At 43.5% G+C, this 23623-nt stretch overlaps 3 protein-coding genes and 1 non-coding gene across 5 annotated transcripts in view; 2 read left to right on the forward strand and 2 right to left on the reverse strand.

Moving 5' to 3' along the window:
- Window positions 1–215: 215 nt before the first annotated feature.
- Window positions 216–8787, reverse strand: TIPIN (TIMELESS interacting protein). 2 transcript variants are annotated; one of them, XM_053365797.1, is made up of 8 exons: window positions 8671–8787; window positions 6975–7127; window positions 6172–6265; window positions 4841–4916; window positions 3897–4019; window positions 3743–3806; window positions 2318–2521; window positions 216–979 (listed from the first exon to the last, which is right to left on the reverse strand). In XM_053365797.1, exons 2-8 carry the CDS (start codon window positions 7102–7104, stop codon window positions 954–956), a joined length of 717 nt encoding a protein of 238 aa, XP_053221772.1. In that variant the 5' UTR covers window positions 7105–7127; window positions 8671–8787; the 3' UTR covers window positions 216–953. The 2 variants fall into 2 exon arrangements, with proteins under 2 accessions (XP_053221772.1, XP_053221773.1); XM_053365798.1 differs by lacking the exon at window positions 8671–8787 and adding an exon at window positions 8432–8657.
- Window positions 2809–2942, reverse strand: LOC128402240 (small Cajal body-specific RNA 14). The gene has a single exon (XR_008327638.1). It is a non-coding gene; the product is annotated as a small Cajal body-specific RNA 14 (non-coding RNA).
- A 1476-nt stretch (window positions 8788–10263) lies between the features above and the next one.
- On the forward strand, window positions 10264–11529 carry TIGD1 (tigger transposable element derived 1). The gene has a single exon (XM_053365589.1). The coding sequence runs from the start codon at window positions 10594–10596 to the stop codon at window positions 11527–11529; it is 936 nt and encodes a 311-aa protein (XP_053221564.1). The 5' UTR covers window positions 10264–10593.
- A 5375-nt stretch (window positions 11530–16904) lies between these two features.
- MAP2K1 (mitogen-activated protein kinase kinase 1) overlaps window positions 16905–23623 on the forward strand; it is a 40889-nt gene continuing 34170 nt past the window's right edge. Inside the window, exon 1 of the mRNA XM_053364058.1 lies at window positions 16905–17292. Coding sequence (XP_053220033.1) covers window positions 17213–17292 — 80 coding nt within the window. The 5' untranslated portion in view covers window positions 16905–17212. The remainder of the gene's footprint in view (window positions 17293–23623) is intronic.

Here is a 23623-nt window from a genome sequence, read left to right on the forward strand (position 1 = left end):
TGTCTAAAAGCTTGCACATAGATACCCCTTAATTTGCATGCTATGCCACTGAACATTACCTCTGTTCTTCAAGATCAACCTATACAATATTTACCTATGCAGTATGTTAGTTGCTGCTTCTGGTAGCAGACCAAGATCTCTTGCTTCTCAGCAGATTTCCAACATCTTCATTTCCAGTGTAAAATATGGACACACAGCACAAGTATTTCACAATGTGAAAGTTATAAAAAATTTTAATGGCAGAACTATCATTGCTTTGGTCTGCTTTCTATATGTAACATTTTATAACATCTACTGTGAGAATGGTGCTTTCTCATTGAAGGATTAGCAGCCATTACTTTTAATTCAAGCTTCAACTCGTCTCACTTTAAACTGAGAAACACCATTTCCAAAGTGGTGGATAAAGAAAAAAAAATCTGAATTACAGAACTCTCACTGAAAGGCCAAATTAGCATGCAACATTAAGCCAAACTATAGCTTAGCCACAAGCTGTAACTAAAGCTTGTTCTTAGCTTACTGCTCATGGTTTGATTGGAGAAGACAAACCACAAGTCTAGGTTTGCACAGAACATTAAGTCAAACCATGGATAGCACTACAGGGGTGGAGTCAAGCAGCCACAGTTTTCACCTCTTACCAGCACACTTGCTCATTCATGCCTAGCCATGGTTTGGCTCATCTTTACATGTAAGTGAGACCAGTGGAACTGGGAAGAATGATCAGTTGTTCCAGTAGAAAAAAATCCATTAAAAAAACCACTTTCAAGAGGAAGAAATAACAGGAATATGTGACGTATAATTCAAGATGTTGGTCCTTGGTCACTTGATACAAAAGTTAAAGGTCATTTATCTTCTATACTTCCAATTTCCTTCTTCTCAATAGTCTGAAAAGGTACATTTCCTCCTTCCACCACAGGCAGGTCATCTTGTTCCTGAGCCACAATGATGTGACATTCTTAATCTGCCTGGGTCACTTGCAGCTCTATTAGAAACAAAAAAATATTGGCTGTCACCATTCTTGCATTAACTCCTTTCCTCTAATGTAATTGCTTAGGCTCATACTCCCTAGCCCAGTCAATAACTTGAAGTTTTATGAGGTGAGAGAAGCAATCAATTTCTTTAAACCAAACTTTTATTAGTAAGAAAAATGAAGCAATTATCACAAGGCAGGGGTCAAGTTGAAGGAAATAGTTAAATTTAGAACTGAAAAACATGAATTTGAAATACAAGAAGAGTAATGTTCTGGCTGCTAGCTTTCCAAAGAATATTGTAATAGAGCCGAAGACACTTTAGTTCAGTCATCAAATGTATGGAAAGAACAAATTGTGACAATTGTTCCTACATAAACTCTCCTTCTCTTTGGTTTTGTCAGTGTGGTACACCTTCATGAAGAAACGTGGTTTAGGCCACTTGGTGAATCTCCACCACAATAAATCTCACTACTAAGTTGAAGGAAGGGGGGTGAAGAAAAATTCCTGCTAATAACTATTCCGCTCTTGTGGCAATCCTTGGTAGCTCATCCACCTAGTAACAAGGTAACCTGAATCTTGTTCAGGTGAAGACAAAGACCAGCTGTTTGATTTAATTTCCCTGTTTATGTCAAGTTGGCAGGTTTTAGTGTAGAAGAGCAGTGCATATATAGAACTAGCAATAAACCAGTCATCACATGAACTTCCTGCTAATCTGAAATTATAATGGAATCACATCACACATACACATAAATAACACCAATTCAATTATAGATGATTGGCAGCAAGCTCCTGCAAAAGCTGCTACTTGGACCCCATCTGCAACTGTAAAGATTCGTTCTAGCTTTTTTCTCTTTCTGCCTCCCTTTCCCTTTGCCTGCCTGCCTGCCCCCCTCCCTCCTGTCATTTGGGGAAAGGCAGTCCTGCTGGCTCGCAACAAGCATGGAGAAAGTTGGAAAGCCCCTCTTCCTCCTCCACTGATCCAGCTCCTCAGGGAAAGCACAGGGACCAAAGGAGACTCCTCAGATAAGCAGTGGTACCTTGAAGCCAGACTCGGGAGGCAATTTAAGGTAAATTGGACTATACATGAATTTTGCCTAATGCACCGGCTTTGGAACCTAACCCCCATGTAGATGTGATTCCCTTGTACAGTGCACACCACAGCTCACCTACTGAGAGGGAAACTGATTTGAAGGGGAAGAAATCATTTACAAAGAAATTTAAAGAAAACCTCAATTTTTATATTTGCAATTGTCAAAACAGAACCAGATGCTGATTTTTAGCAGGATTTTTGAATTCAATTACCCCAAAGTATCACCATGAATAGTCTCTATTCATACTTTAGAATTTACCTTCTTGTGACTGACTGTTGAACTGTGTTTTTGCTTGTCTTCTTTCCATGGCTATTTGCCTGTTCCTTTCAATTCTCTGCAGTTGCTCCTCTGTTAGTGTGCTATTTGGGGGCAAACCAAAGTCTTCTCGTGCATTTTGGATTTCAGAAAATAAATCTAATTCTTCAGTGGCTGGATTAGGTCCATTGCTTCCCCCATCCTCACCTATATTGAATGGAAAAGGCTATCAGAAGTTTCCAGGCAAAATCTACACTAGGCTAGGCTGCTTTAAACAGATTTATCAACATATTGCTGGAACTACAATAATATTCCCTCATTCAATAGTGTAGCAAATTATAGAAGGAAAGCTACTTGTCCAATGATACAGAAGTGTTAATTCCTGTGTCTTATTAATTAGAAAGCAGTCAAAATCAAAAAGGTATCTAATTCCTGAAACAAAATGTCATTCATATTTCCTTAAACCAAAACTGTGTTGTCTGTCACTCAACATATATGTATGGAACCATCGCACAGAAATCTGGTAACTGGACAGAGCCTGTCGGCAGGATCCATTTTGTTAATATATGTGGCTGCCTAGGGCTGCATTGTATAGCTAACAAATGCAACCAATATTCATTGCATCCACAATTATCTAATTGTTCTGATATCCCAGGAGAGGAAGGCAAAACAGCATATTAATGGTTTACACTTTTAAAGTCAAGTCAGTGGTAGTAGTGACCTTTCTGCTAATCTTTTAGGAAAGATTGTCATTAAACTTCAGCACTGTTGCAGCAATTGCCAAAATTTCTACCTAGCTCCTCTATGAGTCCAAGCTTCCCAAGACACCACAAAAGTTTACAATTAATGTATAATCAAAGGGCTTAGCAAAATGCACAGCACTTAGGGAGACTGTTCAGATGAAATCCTGTATTCTGGAAACAAAATTTATTGTGTCCTAAGCACAATGTGCAATCCAGATGGATACCAACAAATACACAAACTTATGGAACTGACATATGCTCCTTATTTTTTTAAAAAAGATTAGATACATTGTTCTAGGGAGGGGCTGAAAGTACACAGTAGTTCTCTAGCTAATTTCCAGTGCATCTAGGATCTGCTACTGGAATCTGCTGCACAGAGTGCTTGATTAGGTAGCTCTTTAGATCTAGCAAGGCACTTCTTATGTCTTTAAGCAAAAGTGCAAGTTCAGGAGCACTCAATACCAACAAGTTATCCCTCAACTGTTAAAGACTTCCTGCGATGCACTATGGCATTGTCAATTTAGCAGCAGACACATGGATTCATGTTTTTAAAATGACACCATGCAAGACTGGTCAGCTCAATCCTAAAGGACATCAATTTTGCTGTCAGTTCTCAGTAGCACCTAAATGTCTGACCATCAAAAGAGAAAAGGATGCAGTGCTAACATTTTCAATGCATACATGCCTTCATTACTTGTGAATTCTTCATGCAACATGGGCAGGTCAAGTCTAATTCGCTTCAAGCATGCCTAGAATGAGAATGCTATATGTTACAGATCCGAGTTGTATTTGTTGCTTTCAATTAAGCATTACTTTTACTCAGATTGGTTGACACTCACCTGGACTGGTTGTTTACCTCCTAAACTCTCTACTTTGTCAACAAAATCCTCAAATGGAAGTTTAGGGAATAGCCTGTGAGCCCAGTGCTCCATATGCCTCACAAGCGCCTTCAGGTCTGCTTCCTGAACATAAAGAACAAGATACAGTTTAAACATTGGGCATGCTCACATTGAGAAAGTATTTGAAGCTTTATTTTATAAAGCCTTAAATACTGAAGTTGTACATTTGGGATGCAAAAGTGTATCCAACTGACAAAAGTAATTGTTATTAGCTTAAAAAAAAAACCAAACAGATTAAAGGCCCTTTCTTGAAGATTCTTGGGGAGTTGCTGTGGCTCAGTTATAGAGCATTTGTTCTGCATGCAAAAAAAATCCCAAACACCTACATCTCCAGGTTAAGGCAGGGACTGTTCCCTGTCTAAAATCCTGGATAGCCACTGTAGACCAGTGTTCCTCAGTCTTGTGTCTCCAGAGGTTTAAGAACAGGAGCTCCACCAACTGAGATCGTCCATTCAGGTGTGGATTTGTGGTTGAAGACTGGAGATGGCATATCCATCACATTAAATATTCCTACTGGTTTTTAATTGTACTTGCATTGCTTCTCCCCTCCAGTCTTTAAGATATTGTAAAACAGTATCTTGTCTGGAAAGGGTTTGTTTTGATGAATGTATTAGCTTTGGCTTCCCTTATACTATTAAGGAAGGCTAATGTTAAACGTAAATTACCCAAAATAGTCAATTTTGTGCCATCATTGTCATGACAGAGTGGCAATTCACAACTGATCAACAAAACTAAACATGTTAGTATTAGAACCCCTAACATTTAATCTATTCCTTTGCTGAAAAACTTCATGTTTGTATGTTCCACACAGCTTATATCCCAGAATACATAATATGCATACAATGGCCACAAAAATCAAGAGAAGACTTCTCAGCATTGCTTACCTCATAACCTTTACCTTTGAATTTTATATTATCAAACATATTCCGCAAAGCTGGAAGTCCTCGCTCTGAAACTAACCTGTGAATGTTAGAAGTGTCTCCAGTTACTTGAAATTTTTTTTCCCAATAACAGGTATTCCACCCAAAACTCTGAAATACGATGCCAATGTGTACAAGAGGCATGGTATACAGTCTGTTATGGCTTTTGATGATGCACATAATTTTCATGTAAGAAAATGTTTCCAGTTCTGAAGAGGTATCAAAATGCTATCAAACTCTCCAGGGATAGCCAACATAGTGTTCTTGTACTACAATTCCCTTCAGCTCGAGTCAGTACGGCCAATAGTCAGGGGTGATGGGAGCTGTAGTCTGGAGGACATGATATTGGCTATCCATGCCATAGACGATTTGTTCCAGTAGAATCTACAATACATATATACATATACCTACACAAACACACATATATACAATAGTATATACATATTTCTTAATCCAACAAAACTGAATTGAACCTCCTTAAAACAAACCATTTACAAATAGAGTTGCCAAGCCATTATTTGGATGGGCCTTGACAACCATTTGAGTACTGTGTTGGGAAGAGGGCCCTTGACTAAGCAAGTCTCCAAATGTTTTCTGCTCAATTCCATTTTATTCTCCTCACTCACTGCCAAGCAAATGATGTGACACTGCAACACAACAATGGCAAAGGTATAGCACAACCCATTGCCTAGGCTGATCTACAAAATCACCAATTTATTCATTTATTTAAATATTCATATGTCCTGCCTTTGGGCCCCTCACAACAGTCATCATAAGATGGCTCACATGATTAACATAATATAAATTTCCTAAAATTGGGGCTAAATGCCAGAAGCCAGATACTAAAGTCACTGAAGAGACAATGGGAAACTAAACCAAACCAAAGCTATGGTGGGACAAAAAGGTTTTGGCAGCATGTTGAAGTGCCGGTAAAGAAGGGACTATGTATTTATAGTTGGAACCCACCCTGGGGTCCTGAAAATAGAGTTCCATGACCTGGACACTGTAACTGAAAGGACACTGTCCCATGTCCTAGCCAACTGGACCTCTGTGCGAAAGAGGATCTCTAAGGACAATAGCAATGGATAGTGGGACTCAGCAGCTAAAGTTCCACTCTAGTAACCATAGGAGAACACCACACAGGTCAACAAAAGGTAAAAACTCTTATGTATATTGGGATGCATCTCAAAGATCCAAATTCTAGAAGTTTGGCATCAATTAAAAGGATTAAGAGCAATAATATGCAACAGAGTAAATAGAGGCACACAAAGGGTTAGGAAATTTTTTCTAAATACCTGTCAGCATCTAGTTTAGGCACTGGCCTTTTAACAGATCGCCTTGTAGTCTTAGAAGAATCCTTGGCTTGTGACAATTTGTTTTCTTCTGATTCTGACAAATGAAAAACAACATATGCTAAAACTGAGAATGTGATTAGATTTCCTGAGTGAAACATCCATAGTAATAAACATTCCCATATATTTTTATATACCATATATGAATGCTGTAACAGTCACACAGGCATATTCCAGGAAAGGTATTTATTCATGCAATGGTGTCTTATATTTGGTGTCTTATCCCCCTGCTGCTAAACAGGGATAGGAAACCTTCAGCCTCAAGGCCACATTCCCTCATGGGCAAACCTCCAGGGATACATGACAGTAGTGGCAAATCCAAAACATAAATTGGGAGGAGCAAGTTAGGACTTTGGGAGAGGGGGCATGGCCTAGGGAGAACCCTGAGGCTATAGTCCACATGCTACATATTACAGCTTGTTGTGTCAAAGTTAAACCACCTTAAGGAATAAGTGTGCAAAGTAACTTTCAATCAGTCTCTTTTTAAAAAAGACAAAAACACCAGATATAATTTAAATAGGGGTTATTGTTGTTTTTAAAGAAACCTACTATGTGCATAAAGTAAGTTCTCCTCATGAAGTCTAGTATTAGAAGCAAATGTAGTTTCATGGATTCAGGGCACAAAGCTATGCACACTTACCTCAGAGTAAAACCCTGAACACAGTGGGATTTACATCCAAATAAACATGCATAGACTGTGCTATCAGGGTTCAAAATGTGAACATTTAGTTCAAGTGAACAGTCACCTCCATTCATTAAGTTGCCTTCAACATCTCCTCCTGGAGAGTCTGGAGGTGGTAGAGGTAGAAACGTCTCATCCTGGATTTGTTCATAATCAGGAAGATCAAACAAATTGCCATCTATTGGATCTATCATCTTGCGATCCAAAGCACTCTATCCTGGAAAAGTAGCAATGCAAATTTGTAAAATTTTGGTTAAAAGATGAACTAGGGATAAAGAAGTAAAGTAGTCATGGATAACGTTCAGACAAAGGGCAGATGATGTGAGGTAACAACAACAAAAAAGACAGATTATAAAAGTTACAGGTTATAAATTTTATGTTAGAAAATAACAAGCCTGTCTCAGAATCAAGTATAGAGCAACACAGCTTTCATTCAGAAGGCTGTGCATTATCACCTCATATTCCTGAGAACACTGCACTGTAACCTTTCCTCATAGAGAAGGTGCTCCAGCCACCTTGATCATTCTGGCTGAACTTAATAAAAGCCCTGCAGGATCAAGTGAAAAGCCCATCTAGTCCAGCATCTTGTTCCTACAGTGGCCAACCAGAAGCCCCAAGGCAGGACCAGAGTGCGACAGCATTCTCCCCATTTGGAAACCCAGCAACTGGGCTTCAGAGGTTTTTATTACACGTTGTGAAATAAAATAAATAAATAAAAAGTCCCAAAGCTCTCAGAAACCCCGCTCCACACTAACTCCGGGCAGGGCTTTCAGTGTGGCCGTCCCTGTTCATTGGAACAGCTTTCCTGTTGAGATACCACACTATCTTCACTTTGCAGAAAGTGAAGATGTGGGGTTTTTTCCGTTCTGACGAGAGCTTTCCCAGCAGGATGATTAGACCCTGAGTGTCCACTTAGCATTCGAGCGCAAGACTTTTCTCCACCCCCTCGGGTTTCCAGCACCTGGTATCCAAAAGCATCATCACCTCCAACTATGAAGGCAGAGCATAACCATCCAAGTTTGTTATAAATACGGCTTTTAATGCTGTTGCAACCCACCCTGGGACCTTAGGGTAAAAGGCAGGCAATAGATAAAATAACCCTCCTCGCTCACAGCCACGGATAGCCCCTCTCCTCCCTGAATTTACCTTATCCTCTTTTAAAACCGTCCCAAGTTGGTGGCCATTAAAAAACCTCCTGTGGGAGGGAGTTCCACAGCTTCACCAATGCGCTGCGTGAAGGGATTTCCTTTTTTTTTTATCTGCCCCAAATCTTCCAACACTCAACTTTATGGGATGTCCCTGAGCTTCAGAGGATTTTTGGGGGGGAAGCCTCCTTCCCCTGTTTAGGGAAGCTTTTGATATTTGATGTTTTATTGTATTTTAATATTTTGCTGGAAGCCGCCCAGAGTGGCTGGGGAAACACAGCCAGATGGGCGGGGTATAAATTATTATTATTATTATTATTATTATTATTCCTTTCCGCTTTCCCCCCACCTCGAGTGATTTCATGTCGTCTCTTACCCTCCTTCCTTCTGAAAGCTGCAACCTTCCCTCTGAGGGGAAAAGCTGCTCCTTCATCCCCTTGACCATGATTTGGGAAGCCCTTTTCTGGGCCTCGCCCAGGTCCTCGTGAAGGGGAGCCGCCGCCGCTCCTCTTCCTAGTGCAGCAAACCTGGGCCTCGAGCCGCCTCCACGCAAACCCACCGAGGAGAGGAAGCCCCCTCCCAACCGGACAATACCAACGGAATGGCTTCGCTTACCTCAGGGACAACTTCCCTCAGAAACCGGCCCTCCGCTCCCGCCGAGCAGAAAACGCGCCAAAGCGCTGCGGGGGGAGGGATTTGGAGGCGGAAGCCGCGTCATCTCGCGAGAGCAGCGACACGCGTTCTTCTCCCATAGACTTCAGACAACAGTAGACCTAACAGGCAGAAGGTGGCAGAGGCAGTTTCCGGGTTCATTTTTTTCTTTCGTTTTCTTCCCACCCCAAATGAAAAACAAAAGAAAAAAGATTGATGATAAGACTTACTTGGTATGGATAAAAAAATAGATTTACTTGGGGTATTTGGGGATGGGAGACCCAAGCGCTCTTTGGCATGAAGTATGGGCGGCGGTGGCTCCCATGGCGAGGGTGTTGTGTGAGACTCCCCTCGGGCTGCAGGGCTGTTGTTAAACCACCATTTGAGCCTGACGGCCTGACGGCCTCCACGTGCAACATTACAGCGCAACCCGGTTCTGAAGAAGGAAGTCGATGGCATGGCGGTGGGGGGGGGGAATCCACAAATATTTTTCAGAAAACATTTAAAGCTCTAAATAATCTGAGGCTCTGCCACCCCCAGAAGAAGCCTCCCCAACTTTAATTTCCTAAGAAACAACTTTGATTTCCTAAAACAAACAAACTGCCCCCCCCAATAAAAATCCCGGCTCGATCGTGCTCGCCCCTGGCTGAGAACCCAACTCTCTTCTCTCTTCAACTGCCCCAGTTTCCATTGTGGAAGACAGTAGAGCATATCGGCACTGACATTTTGCATAGGTTAGGCTATTTTTAATTTAATTTAATTTTTTAAAAAAACACGCTTCAGGAGCTAATTACCAATGCAATTCTGTGCATGCCTCTGCTCAGAAATAAGCCCCATTGAACTCAACGAGGCTTCCTTCTGAGTAGACGCGTACAGGATTGCACTGTAAATCAAATGTTTCAAAAGAAGCAAGAGTTAGAAAACAAGGACTTCTCGATTTCTTGGTGCCCTTCTGTTCTGAAGGGCGGGGGAGCAGTCTGCGCCCAACTTCCAATTACCTTGAATTTCCATGTTTATTTCTCCGCCTAGTTTTTACTTCTTCCATCCGGAAGTGGCACTTTAAAATATCTTTTTTTTTATCTGAACCCGAAAATCGCCTATAACACAAGCGAAGCGATGGGCTGCCTCTTGAGGTTCTAGCTCTGTGTTCTCGCTTCCCTCCTTCTTTTCCACGCCGCTAAAGGTAAAGGTACCCCTGCCCGTACGGGCCAGTCTTGCCAGACTCTGGGGTTGTGCGCCCATCTCACTCAAGAGGCCGGGGGCCAGCGCTGTCCAGAGACACTTCCGGGTCACGTGGCCAGCATGACAAAGCTGCATCTGGCGAGCCAGCGCAGCACACGGAAACGCCGTTTACCTTCCCGCCAGTAAGCGGTCCCTATTTATCTACTTGCACCCGTGCTTTCGAACTGCTAGGTTGGCAGGCGCTGGGACCGAGCAGCGGGAGCGCACCCCGCCACGGGGATTCGAACCGCCGACCTTTCGATCGGCAAGCCCTAGGCGCTGAGGCTTTTACCCACAGCGCCACCCGCGTCCCGACACCACGCCGCTACTTTCCCCCTATTGCGACACAGGACTGTTAACGTCACGGCTCGCTTTGTTGCGCTTCGCTTTGTTGCGCTTCGCAGATATTGCGGTTTTGACAATGTGAAGAACTGCAGGAGCTACTGCTGCTGGGTTGCAGACGAGGCTGCAGGAGCCTGGACATGGGTGCAGCTCCTGGCAGCCCTGGTGGAGCTGGCTAGGGCTGGAGCCGGGTTTCCCCCCTCTTGCCCCTGCAGCCAAGAGGACCAGGGGATGGACTAAGCCCCTAGACCCTCTTCCGCCCTTTCCTTGGGAGTTTGCGTTCCCTGAGACACCACAATATTGTAATAAATTAATAGACCTACGATGGCCTCCAAGCATTCAAGTGAAAGGAAGAGTCGCATGTCCCTCACTTTGCATCAAAAGCTAGAAATGATTAAGCTCAGCGAGGAAGGCATGTCGAAAGCCGAGATCGGCCGAAGACTAGGCCTCTTGCGCCAAACGGTCAGCCAAGTTGTGAATGCAAAGGAGAAGTTCCTGAAGGAAATTCAAAGTGCTACCCCGGTGAACACGCGAGTGATAAGGAAGCGGAACAGCCTTATTGCTGATATGGAGAAAGTCTTAGTGGTCTGGATAGAAGATCAAACCCGCCGCAACGTTTGCTTAAGCCAAAGCCTAATCCAGAGCAAAGCCCTCGCTCTCTTCAATTCCATGAAGGCCGAGAGAGGCGAGGAAGCTGCAGAAGACAAGTTTGAAGCTAGCAGAGGTTGGTTCATGAGGTTTAAGGAAAGAAGCCGCCTCCATAACACAAAAGGGCAAGATGAAACACCAAGTGCTGATGTAGAGGTTGCAGCAAGCTATCCAGACGTTCTAGCTAAGATTTTGGATGGAGGTGGTGACGCCAAACAACAGGAGTTGCTCCTTATGGGCGAGCAAAGAAAGGGGTTCCTTGAGATGAAATCTCCCCCTGGCAAAGATGCTGCGAACATTGCCGAAATGACAACAAAGGATTTAGAATATTACATAAACTTAGTTGATAAAGCAGCAGCAGGCTTTGAGAGGATTGACCCCAGTTTTGAAAGAAGTTCCACCGTGCGTAAGATGCTGTCAAACAGCATTGGATGCTACAGAGAAATCTTTCGTGAAAGGAAGAGACAATCAATGCGGCAAACTTCACTGCTGTCTTATTTTAAGAAATTGCCACAGCCACCCCAGGCTTCAGCGATCACCAAGGTGATCCGTCAGCATGACCCTCCATCACCAAAAAGATTACGACTCACTGAAGGCTCAGATGATGGTTAGCATTTTTTAGCAATAAAGTGTTTTTTAATTAAGGTATGTACATTGATGTTTGTTTGATTTTTTTTAAAAAAACAACACTACAGTGGTACCTCAGGTTACATACGCTTCAGGTTACATACGCTTCAGGTTACAGACTCCGCTAACCCAGAAATAGTGCTTCAGGTTAAGAACTTTGCTTCAGGATGAGAACAGAAATCGTACTCCGGTGGCGCGGCGGGAGCAGGAGGCCCCATTAGCTAAAGTGGTGCTTCAGGTTAAGAACAGATTCAGGTTAAGTACGGACTTCCAGAACGAATTAAGTACTTAACCCGAGGTACCACTGTATTGCACACTTAGTAGACTACAGTATAGTGTTAACGTAAGTTTTATATGCACTCTGAAACAACAAAAAAAAGTGTGACTTAATTTACTGCGATTATTTGCTTAATTGCAGTGGTCTGGAAACGAACCCACAATATCTCCTGTACTGAGTAACGGTACTTGCTTTGCTCCACCCTACCCATTTGTCTGCACACACATACTTGGTCGTCTCATTTGGATTCTTTAATACTTGTTATTTTGGCCCCTTTCTGTTGTTGCTAGGCAGTTGCTTGGAGCACGCTTTTACCCCAGTGGCCAACTAGTGGTAAACTGTGCCTGAGAGGAAACTAATAGTCAAAAAATAAGAATAATTGTAACCTGAACACAGTTGCACCAACCCTTTCTCCTCTAACCCCCCCCCCCAGTATAAATTGTGCCATCTGATGTCCAGATATTTATATGCATTATATTATTTGAAGTATTGTTATTTTCTTTTAGATAATCATTTACAGGATGACATTGTTCATAAATATAATAAAAATTTCCATTCTTAATATATGGAAAAGGATAGCTACATTTAAACAATATAAGTTGATTGAAGTATACACATACACATATATGTAAGTCGCTTACCTTTGTGTGCTAAGTGACATGCAAATTTAATGAATAATCATTATATCTTGTGATGAACACTAGAAAATTGAACAATATGAAAGCCAGTGTGGTGTAGTGGTTAGTTAGGAGACCAGGGTTCAAATTTCCACACAGCCATGAAGCTCACTGGCTGAATTGGACCAGCCATTTTTTCAGTTTAACCTAACTCATAGGGCTGTTGTGAGGATAAAACAGGAGTGGATGGAGACCCAGGTATGATGAACGTAACAAGTAATTAAATAAATGGCATAGGTAGGGGTTCAGATTTCAGTGTGAGGGCTTTGCCCTGGATTACAGTAAGTATTTTGATACAGTGGTACCTTGGTTCCCGAATGTAATCCATTCTGGAAGTCCGTTCACCTACTGAAACGTTCAAAAAACAAGGCGTGGCTTCCGATTGGCGCAGGTGCCCCAGAAGCAATAGCCGACAGTCGCATCAGACATTTGACTTCTGAAGAATGTTTGAAAACTAGAACCCTTACTTTCGGGTTTTCGTTCAGGAGCCGATTTGTTCGTCAACTAAGCCTTTTGAGAACCAAGGTTCCACTGTACTTCCCATTGCATGGGTGTGTTGTGCAGTCTTGAATTTGTGCCCCAGAATCCTCAGAATATAACAAGGGCCCCATTAGACCAGGGCAAAGGCCCATTTAGTCAAAAGCGGCACATGAGCACAACAGTCAGGCGGGGTGATGTATCAATACATCGTCCAAAATCGGTTTGAAATCCACACCACGGTCACGGTTTCCTAATATTCGACGTGGTGCTATATCGAGAATTGTGATGTGTATGTGTGCTATGTAAAAAATTGTGATGTGGGAAAACCTGTGAAGCTGGTCATTGCGTCTGTGAAGATTCCTGCCATCCCCGTTGTTCTGTACTATAAAGCAACAGTTATAACAATATGGAAAATATAAGTAAAAATGTTTTCTTTTAAGATCCCAAAGTAGTGGCAGTTGTCAGGGCATTACCCTGTTCACTCTACATCGTTCCATCCTTATTTCAGACATCATGAATTATCAATATATTGTGATATATCACGATGTTGAAAACCAGACATTGCTCAGCCCTATGCGACAGCCCTCTCCTCATCTGTGTTTCCCAGCATCTGGCATTCAGACAAGAGAAGTACAATAGCCATTGATAGCCTTATTGCCTTTCAAGAATGTTGCAGAAGATCCCGGAGCACATATATAACAGCGGAGGTAGTGTTCTGTAGTGGTTAGAGTGCTGGGCTAGGACCTGGGAGACCAGGGTTCGAATCCCCACTCAGCCACAAAGCTCACAGGGTGTTTTTGGACCAGCCACTGCATCTCAGCCCAACCTACCTCCAATACCCTTTTAAAATGTGTTGGGTTGAGGAGGGGGGTTTAGCAGGTTGTTTTTATTCTTATTATGTATTTTGTGTTTTTATATTGTGATTTTATGTTGTAAAACTGAGACCTGCAGGTATAGGGCAGTATACAAATAATAATAATAATAATAATAATAATGATAATAATAATAATAATAGTGGAAAGAAGTATGAGATATAAATGTAATAATGGCTCATGGCTATTGATAACCTTATTCCCCATGAATTTGTCTAATCTTCTTAATACCATCCAAGCAAATTCTGTAGTTTACCTAAGTGCTGAGTGCAGGAGTCTCCTCAGAAGCAAATCTTATTTTATTTGTTGTGGTTTACTTATGTGTAAGTGGAGTTAGGATTGCGGCTGTCAGACTGTACGCTTTGGGCTCAAGCTGTGCAAGTCCAGGGACTGCCATTTCTGACCCATAAGTCCTCACTTTTGCTCTGTCGCACCTCTTTTACTTGGAGTAAATACAACACACAGTTTCTGCTCCCCCCCCCTTTTATTGGCAGGGAGCTTGTGTCTTTTAAAAGTCCATGGCAGGCAGAAATTATCTACAACAAGATTCAGGATCAGCACGACTCAAGAGGAGCAATGATTCCAAGAATCTGTTCACCCAATTTGGCCTCCAGAGTGCAAAGTGAATTATACCATGAGAGACAAGTGCCTATATTCCTTATTACACTGGCTTTATACACATTACCAGGTTAAAACTCAGCTAGCTAGGTTGCTCTTTTTCCTCAATTTGGATTGAAGCTGGTTTGAGGGGGAAATGCAGCATAATGCAGTATACTGGTATATATTAAAAACAAACAAACAAACACCAAGAGAACAGGATGCAATATAGACACGGATTGTAGCTTATATAATGTGTGCACCACTTTCCAGACCAGCAGTGGGAGCACACTGGATGCAGAGTAAACAGAAATACGCACGCAGTCTGAATTTGTTCCTTTGAGGTTCTCCCAGCTACTTTCATTACTTCTCTTCCTTCTTAATTGTTCTGGCATGACATTTGGCTCTGGATAGGACGCTACTGCAAAACTTCCACGGCAATCACAATTTGCTTCTAGCATTTGTGCAATGTTTTTAATTTAATTAGGTTGATGCTTTTATGGGACCTTTATTTATTGTCAAGATTAATCTAGAAAATAGAAAAGCAATGCTCATCCTAAATCTTATATCAAATTTCTGCAGTTCATTATGCTTTTTGTAGTTAAAAAGTAGGTATAGTGGTACCTCGGGTTAAGTACTTAATTCGTTCCGGAGGTCTGTTCTTAACCTGAAACTGTTCTTAAACTGAAGCACCACTTTAGCTAATGGGGTCTCCAGCTGCCGCTGCGCTGCCAGAGCACGATTTCTGTTCTCATCCTGAAGCAAAGTTCTTAACCCGAGGTACTATTTCTGGGTTAGCGGAGTCTGTAACCTGAAGCGTATGTAACCTGAAACATAACCCGAGGTACCACTGTATACCAAATATTAAACAAAAAGTTTCACGTTAGAAAACATTGGAAAAAGAAGTACTGGAAAAAGAAGTATATGTAAGAGCACCCACTCTTACATATCTACACACACTCTGTCCTATACGTTCAGGTGCACACACATTGCTGTATCCTATAGGGTCAAGGCAGCTTACAGCAATATACTGGTTAAGAGTGTTGGACTAGGACTTGGGAGACCAGGGTTCAATCTCCATTTGGTTATGAAGTTCACTGGCTGGCCTTGGGCCGGTGACTGTCTCTCATCCTAATCTACTTTACAGAATTTTTGTGAGGATAACACAAGGAGGGAGAAAAGTTGTTTTCCTTCATTTGCAAGGAATCATACAAAACAAAGTGGCACTAATAAAGAAAAGTTCCAGGGTGGCAACAGAAAGCAAACTAAAAATGCTTTTGCAGTTAATAAAAACTATCCAGCAATATCAAGTTATAGGAAAACTGGTGCTATTAACAGTAATCCTTCAAGTTGATTAATTGGTTCGGCAACTTCCATGAACATGACATGTGATGCTAATGAGATTCAGGTGAGGGTCAGATGCCTTGTCAATCCCAGCAGGTATATAAGAGGACAACCTGGCCTGCGGCCTGCCCAGGGTATTTAACAATAATATTTTATGTCCTTTAGAGGATAAATTGTGAATTGTAGAATTTTAAACACCCGTCATCATCCTTGGCTTCACTCAATTTTGTTCATAACACTCTTCCATTTTCTTCTAGTTGTGAGGGTGGGGGATGGGGAGGAGCCTCACAAGTGGCCTTTCTTCATCTAAATCTGGCCCTGAGTCCATGTAATGTTCTGGAGCTGTGAGTGGTGCCAAGTCAATTTGTGCCACCAAAGACGACACAACAGCAAAGAAGCACAGCTGATGCACCTTCCTTTAAGTCTCCTATAATAAAGGAAATTATAGGAACCCAAGAATCTGCCTGAGAAACGAGCCAGATCAGTGGTCCATACAGCGCAGTACTGTCTAGACTGGCTGGCAGATAACTCTAGGGCAGCCTTTCTCAACCTGCGGGTCCCCAGATCTTGTCGAACTACAACTCCCATCACCGCTAGCTAGCAAGGCCAGAGCTCAGGAATGATGGGAGTTGTAGTCCAACAACATCGGGGGGACCCACAGGTTGAGAACCGCTGCTCTAGGGTTTCAGGCACGAGGGTTTTCCAAACCCTTCCTGGGCACGCCGGGGATTGAACCTGAGACTTTGTGCCGCTGTTCTTGTCCCCGAAACAAGTTGCTTGTAACTCAGTATACATTCATTCATTCATTCATTAACTCAGTATTGTCAACGCTGATTCCTGGGAACGATAGGAAGCACCTCAGGAGATGGGGATGGGGAGGGAATTGAACCTGTGCCCCGTTTTGCATGCGAGATCTGCCGCTCAGCTGCACCGGCTCTTCCCGGGCTGCTCTGGCCCCGGAGCGCGCCTTTCGCGGCCCCTCCCTGCCGCAATTTCCCACGCATTCCGGGCAAAGTAAGGGCAGGGAAACTTGGCGGAGGCTTCACCCCTCCACAACGTCCATGCGCGCGGTTCTGAGCACATGCGCCTTGCGCTAAGCCGGACCCCTTCGCTTGTTGGGGGAGGACCCTCCGCCCTTTCGCGCCGCTGAGGCGCTTCTCTCCCCGCCTTGTTCTTTAAAGCGCGCAGGAGGCGAGAGCTCGCCTCGGCACAGGAGCAGCAGCAGCCGCCGCAGTAAACGCCGCCCAGAAGGTGGCGGAGCGCCCAGGCGAAGCCCGGAAGGCGCAAAGCGAGCCGGCGCCTGCTTCGCCCCGGGCTCCTCCGCTCGGCTTCCGAGCTTCGAGGAGGGAGCGCGGGGCTCGGCGGGCGGAGGCAGCGCGGCGCTTTGGCGGGCAGCCTCCTCGGAGCGCGCCAGAGAGACCATGCCGAAGAAGAAGCCCATGCCCATCCAGCTCCACCCCGCGCCCGACGGCTCCGCCATCAACGGGACCAGCGCGGCCGAGTGAGTCAGGCGGTAGGGACGGAGGGGGAGGCAAGCGGAGCGGGGCCGGGCTGGGGTCCCTCGCCGGGCCGCCCTGGCACTTTCCTGCCCTCGGAGCGCAGGACTTCTTTCCCCGGACTTCGGGGGAAGATGGGGGCGCGGGGGGGACTTGGAGGGGTGGGAAAAGACGCCAGGCGGAAATCCAGGAGCCCCTCGTTTCCCTTTGTTGTTGTTGTTGTTGTTTAGTCGTTGAGTCGTGTCCAACTCTTCGTGATCCCATGGACCAGAGCATGCCAGGCACTCCTGTCTTCCACTGCCTCCCGCAGTTTAGTCAAACTCATGCTGGTAGCTTCGAGAACACTGTCCAACCATCTCGTCCTCTGTCTTCCCCTTCTCCTTGTGTCCTCAATCTTTCCCAGCATCAGGGTTTTTTCCAGGGAGTCTTGTCTTCTCATGAGGTGGCCAAAGTACTAGAACCTCAGCTTCAGGATCTGCCCTTCCAGTGAGCACTCAGGGCTGATTTCCTTAAGGATGGAGAGGTTTGATCTTCTTGCAGTCCGTGGGACTCTCAAGAGTCTTCTCCAGCACCATAATTCAAAAGCATCAATTCTTCGCATTCTTAGTTGCTTTTAAAGTGGTTGTTCGAAACTGTAGCTGAAGAGCACAGGAATATTCTTGTGGGTTCAGGCTCGTGTGTAGGGGTCTTTTCAAAGAAAGGGAGGAAATGAGTGAATGGACTACTGAGACTCGGAATCTGCGCTTATTAAACAACTTCTCCCCGCCAAAGATAAAATTATGGCTGGAGGTTAAGTTGTAAACTGCCCTAGTGCAAGGACTTGCTAGCTACAGGTTTCTCTGCTGAAGACCGTTGTAGAGGGCTTCCCCGAATGTTTTGTAGCTGCTGCATCGCTAAAAGCAGCGCCTGTGAAAAAGAGACACTTTAAAAAATTTATTTGTGAGTTGGCAGAGCCTTTCCGCACCCTCCGGCTCCAGTCTGCAGTGACAGTTTTGTGGCTGCCAAAACTGCATTAATTGTTTGCAGGAAATGCTACTTAAACGCGCAAGTAAGACACCTGCAATAACATGTTTGCATAACCCCACGGAATTGCCATACTGTGCTGTTGCTATGCTGACTACAGGCTATTCCAGCAAAGTGGATGTTCTCTGACATCTCCAGATAACAGAACTGAAGATGTTCTTCTGTTTGCACATCACAATCCGGGCGCTGGGGATGAAGGGTGGAGTGCGGGATGAAACAGCAAGCAGCTCATTGCCTTAGGCTCTCATTTGAAATGGTACCAAGATGTTTGCATTAATCAAAATGATTGCCTTTGATCGTCAGGATTACCTGTGAATTGACAACTCTTAAGTGCCTGGAAAGTTCTATATTGAAGCCTTCTGCCTAGTGAAGGGTGGGGGGATGAATAGTACAAGCAGGTCCCTAATTTCCTCTCCATTGCAATGCTGAGATGTACACAATGGAATTCATGGAATCCGATATTGTATTTCCAAAGTCAGATACAAACTGACACTTTCAGAACCGACAGGAAATTTTTGGGGGAGTGCTAATTGGAATTTATCAGCTGACTTTTGTACTTTCGGAATGCTCTCTCATAGTCCCAGGGTCAAAAAGCTTATGAACCTTACATTTAGAAATGCAAGGTTAAAAGTAAAAACGCAATTTTGAAAATATGTACTTTTATACAGTTTTCCTTTAGTTTTTCTTAATCGCAGATTGATGTAGAAACCGTACACAACAGAACCATGCAAAAGTGACACTGCCCAGAAATGGATTGATTCTTCCTTTCCTAAAGTGAGAGTTCTGCTGTTGGTTTGTCAGGGTCCTGTAATCCTTTTCCATTTTTCATACGTGTACATGAATTGTTGGGCATAACCACCCACATAATGTTTTTACGTTCACGAGTCCATTTTTTATGATTCCTGTATATGTAGAAAAATGTTTTCCATTGGATATCCACACGACTCTTTGAAGTGAGAGGCTCCCTTCAAAAAGGCAGGGTAGATTTTTTAAATTTCTTATTTATTTGTATCACCATATCATAAACTACCCAAGCATTTTTCAATGTGAAAACATACAATACCATTTTAAAATAAGAGAGAGAGAGAGAGAGACATTCATCAAGGTGACTCGCTATTCAAAATAAAAATTAAACTGCTGCAAATAACAATATTTCCTTTAAAAATCCACATGGATGGATGGATAGACCTTTTCTGGTGTGCCAATTCCCCCTTCAGAATACTTCCACAAGCAATTGCAGTGGCAAAAATTGTGCTAAGGTCAATGGAACAATGAATCAGTCTTCTGGAAATGGTTAAATGCTATTGAGAATTGAACATAGGTTCTGACTCAACCTGTGTGCAAACTCAGGCTGCTAAGTAAGCTTAGCAGACCTGAGGTAAAAAGGCTAGGACTTCTTATCAGTTAGTTTCTAGGGTAGGATGAGGAAGTAGAAGGCAAAAGTAGGTTTCACAACGAAGGAAGGAAGTGCTGAGCTTCTGTAAGAAGCTGGTGCTAATTTAACATTCTTAAATGGTCTGTAGTCATGGGAGGTGTTTGGGATGGCCAAGTTTGCAAATGTCAGCAAATTGTTCAGGATGGTGAAAACCCAAGCGGAATCTGGAAAGCTCCAGGATGATCTGCCTATATTGTATGAGTGGGTAACAAAATGGCAAATGAGGTTAAGTGTAAGTTAATTGCAAAGTGATGCGCATTCAGATACACTGATGGGCTCTGGTGGTGCCTGACCTTGAAAGAGATATTGGGGACACGGTGGATAGCTCAGTGTGAGTGTCAATTTGGTACCCGGCTGAAATGAGTGAGACAAATTCTGTGCTGGGAAGTATTAGGAAGCGGGATGAAAACACACCCGGTGTTATTCTGCCTTGATGTAAATCTATGGCACAGCTGTGTTCGGAATTCTGTGTTCAGTTCTGGTTGCCTGCTCTCAAAAGGGGTACCTTAGTTCTAGAAAAAGGTGGAAAAGAGGGCAACCAACACCATCAAGAGCTTGGAGCACTTTTCCAATGCAGAAGGGCTAAATAATGTTGGACATATTAATTTGGGGGGAAACTAAACAGAAGTAATAAGAGAGGTTTATAAAATGATGTATTGCGTAGGATAGACTAGGTAGATACATGGAGTGGGTAGAGAAACACTTTTCTCAATTTCTCAGAACTTTAGAACTTGTAGCCACCCAGTGCAGATGATATATAGCATATATAGCAGGCACGTCCAACTCTCTAGAGAATGCAATCTACTCCCAGTGTAGTAAAACTGGCAGTGATCTACCCATTGTCATTGCCAATAGTTCTTGAGCTTTTTTTGGGGGGGGGACCAGAGTTGTTGAGTTTTTTTTAGGAGGGGAATACCACACATGTTGACCAAGGAAATAAGCTGTCTTAGCAGCGATGCTAATTAGGGTCGGGGTGGTGGTGGTGGAGATCGCTCAGGAGCAACTGGGTGAACACTTTCAAATATCCTGTGATCTACCTGTTGATCGCGGCCAACCAGTTGGACATTGCTGATATATAGTATCTTTTTAAAAAATTCTTCATATAATGTGTTATGTCTACCTGGAAAATGCTGGTGCAGAATGTATAACAGAGACCTGGTTTGTTTAAGGGGTTCAGGCTGAGCCTCTCAGATTGGGGTGCCACATGAGCCTTTGTTTGAGTGTTGAAGAGGTGGGGTTTCTGTAGCCCATCTCCTTTGTTGGATGCCCACTTCAGGAATTGTTTGGTTCTGAGTGTCTGTAACTGTCGTTGTTGTTACATATTTATTTGTACCCCACCTTTCCCCCTGATGGGGGGATAAAAGGTAGAGTCACTAAAAACATAGGAAAACAATAATTAAAAAGTAATTAATAATAGAATTAAAACTATATACCGTACATATATAAAATTGTGATTAGAACTTACAAACGGTTACAATAAAAATAGCACGTCAGAAGCCGTTTCATTAAAAGCAGTCAATTCCAAAAGTCTGTGGGAACAAGGAGGTTTTCACTTGCTGGTGGAAGGAGAACAAGGAGGGAGCCAGTCTAGCTTTTGCAGGACTCTTTAGTTCCAGAGTCTGGGAGCAGCCACCAAGAAAGCCCTTTTCCACGTCCCTACCAGGCGTGGCAGTCTGTGGGTACTAGTAATGACTGTTGTCATGGACAAATCACTATTAGATCAGGTCTGGGCTGTCTGCTGCAATTAAGCTCCATAGATGTGGAGGACCAGTTTTGATGGTTTGACCTTGAAGACGACTGGTAGACCCTCAGAACTTCCCACAGATTTGGCCAGCAGTTTTACCGAGGCTGTAGCCTACCCCTGAATCAGGAGGTGACCTGGGTCATTGAGATGACTGCTTCCTAATGTTATTGGCCAAGCCATAGAGTCAATTTAGCTTTTTGGGTTTTAGCTCTGCACCATATCAATGAAACTGCAAGGTTGACTGTTGGAGAGCAGATGGTGGAAAACTCAAAGGGAATATGATCAAGCATAGATTGGAGCCCATTTTAGAGCTTATACTACCTCTGTGGAGAAAGCTCACTTCACCACCACCATTGATTCTGCACAATGCCAGCAAATGCAGCTCTTCTCAGTGGTGAAAGGCTTGTGCTGCAGAGGCCCAATGGATCAACCTGTTTAACTCTCAAAGGCCCATAGGTGCCTTCTGCGGATGAGATCACTCATGTCAGCTCTGGCATAGTTTTGACAGAATCTGAGAAAGATACAGCTAGAACACTGTCTGGCCCTGTTATGAATTATTTTTAGCTTGAACAGCCTGAGGATGTTGATAAGTTGCTTAGAGGGTTGAAACATCGTGCTTGCTTGTTGGATCCCTACCTTTCCTAGCTGATAAAATTAGCCAGTGCCAGGTTAACAATCAGAGGAGGTAAATGCTATTTTGCTACTGGTGTAAAGATGTTGGAGGGCTGGCTCTGCATTTTAACTTGCCAAATTTGTGACCGCCACACCAATGCTGCCTTTTAAAAATCATTTTCACGGTATGCTTCATTCAGGAGGGAAAGAAAGTACCGTATTTTTCTTTCTTTAAACCAGCCTTTCCCAATCTGGTGTACAGCGGGCTGCTGAGGAGTTGTAGTCCAAAATGTCTGAAGGGCACCAGGTTGGGGAAGGCTGCTTAGTAGGAATATGTTGATTTTATTTGGAGAGCTTTAATTATGCAACTCAGAGTTGGTAACGCCAGAGATAAAATGAAGCCAGCTCCTAACGTCTCCTTTCTGTGTTGGTACTGCTCTATTATATAACCTTTTTGTTGTTGCTCTCAACATCATTTTGTTCTTAATGCTTTTGCTATGCACGTCTGTTCTTCTGTTCCTCCATAAATATAATTTTGTCTTAGATGGGAATTATGTGCCTTGCAAACAGCTCTCAGAGAGGCAGCTATTACTTTAGAAGAGGCCTTGTGCTTCCGGCGAAGGGCAGGGGACTTGGGTGTAAGCAAGGTGGCCAACCTTGTGCCTTCCAGATGTAATTGGGCTGCAATTCCAAGCATCCTGGACCACTAACCATGGTAAGGTAAAGGTAAAGGGACCCCTGACCATTAGGTCCATTCGTGGCCGACTCTGGGGTTGCTGCGCTCATCTCGCTTTATTGGCCGAGGGAGCTGGCATACAGCTTCCGGGTCATGTGGCCAGCATGACTAAGCGGCTTCTGGCGAACCAGAGCAGCGCACGGAAACGCCGTTTACCTTCCCGCCAGAGCGGTACCTATTTATCTACTTGCAGTTTGATGTGCTTTCGAACTGCTAGGTTGGCAGGAGCAGGGACCGAGCAACGGGAGCTCACCCCATCGTGGGGATTCGAACCGCCGACCTTCTGATCAGCAAGTCCTAGGCTCTGTGGTTTAACCCACAGCACCACCTGTGTCCCTACTAACCATGGTACATAGGACTATAAGAAGTTGTTTTCTGCCGGGTCAGATCACTGGTCAGTCTAGCTCATTGGTCTTCAGCTGGTGGGTCTGGACCCACTAGTTGGTTGCAATCAGTGTTAGAAACTCAGATATATAAGCTAATTGCCAACAGGCACCTTAAACCTGGGTTACATTTGCCAAAGCAGAATGTCTAGGCGCCATTTATTTTTACAATGAAATTTATTATATTTATTTATTTCATTTCTGTACTGCTTTATACTTTAAAGAAAAACATCTCAAAGCGGTTCACAACACATTGAAACATCAAATGAAACAATCCAGAACAAAACAAATTCAAGGTTCAAGGAAAATATTTCAGATCCTTCTCTAAATGACATTTTGCTTTCCCCATATTTTGTTACCTACTTAATTTATATAGCTGCCCCATAGCAGAAGTGCAATGGGA

The sequence above is a fragment of the Podarcis raffonei genome, chromosome 14 (assembly GCF_027172205.1).
Source record: "Podarcis raffonei isolate rPodRaf1 chromosome 14, rPodRaf1.pri, whole genome shotgun sequence".
Lineage (NCBI taxonomy): Eukaryota > Metazoa > Chordata > Lepidosauria > Squamata > Lacertidae > Podarcis > Podarcis raffonei.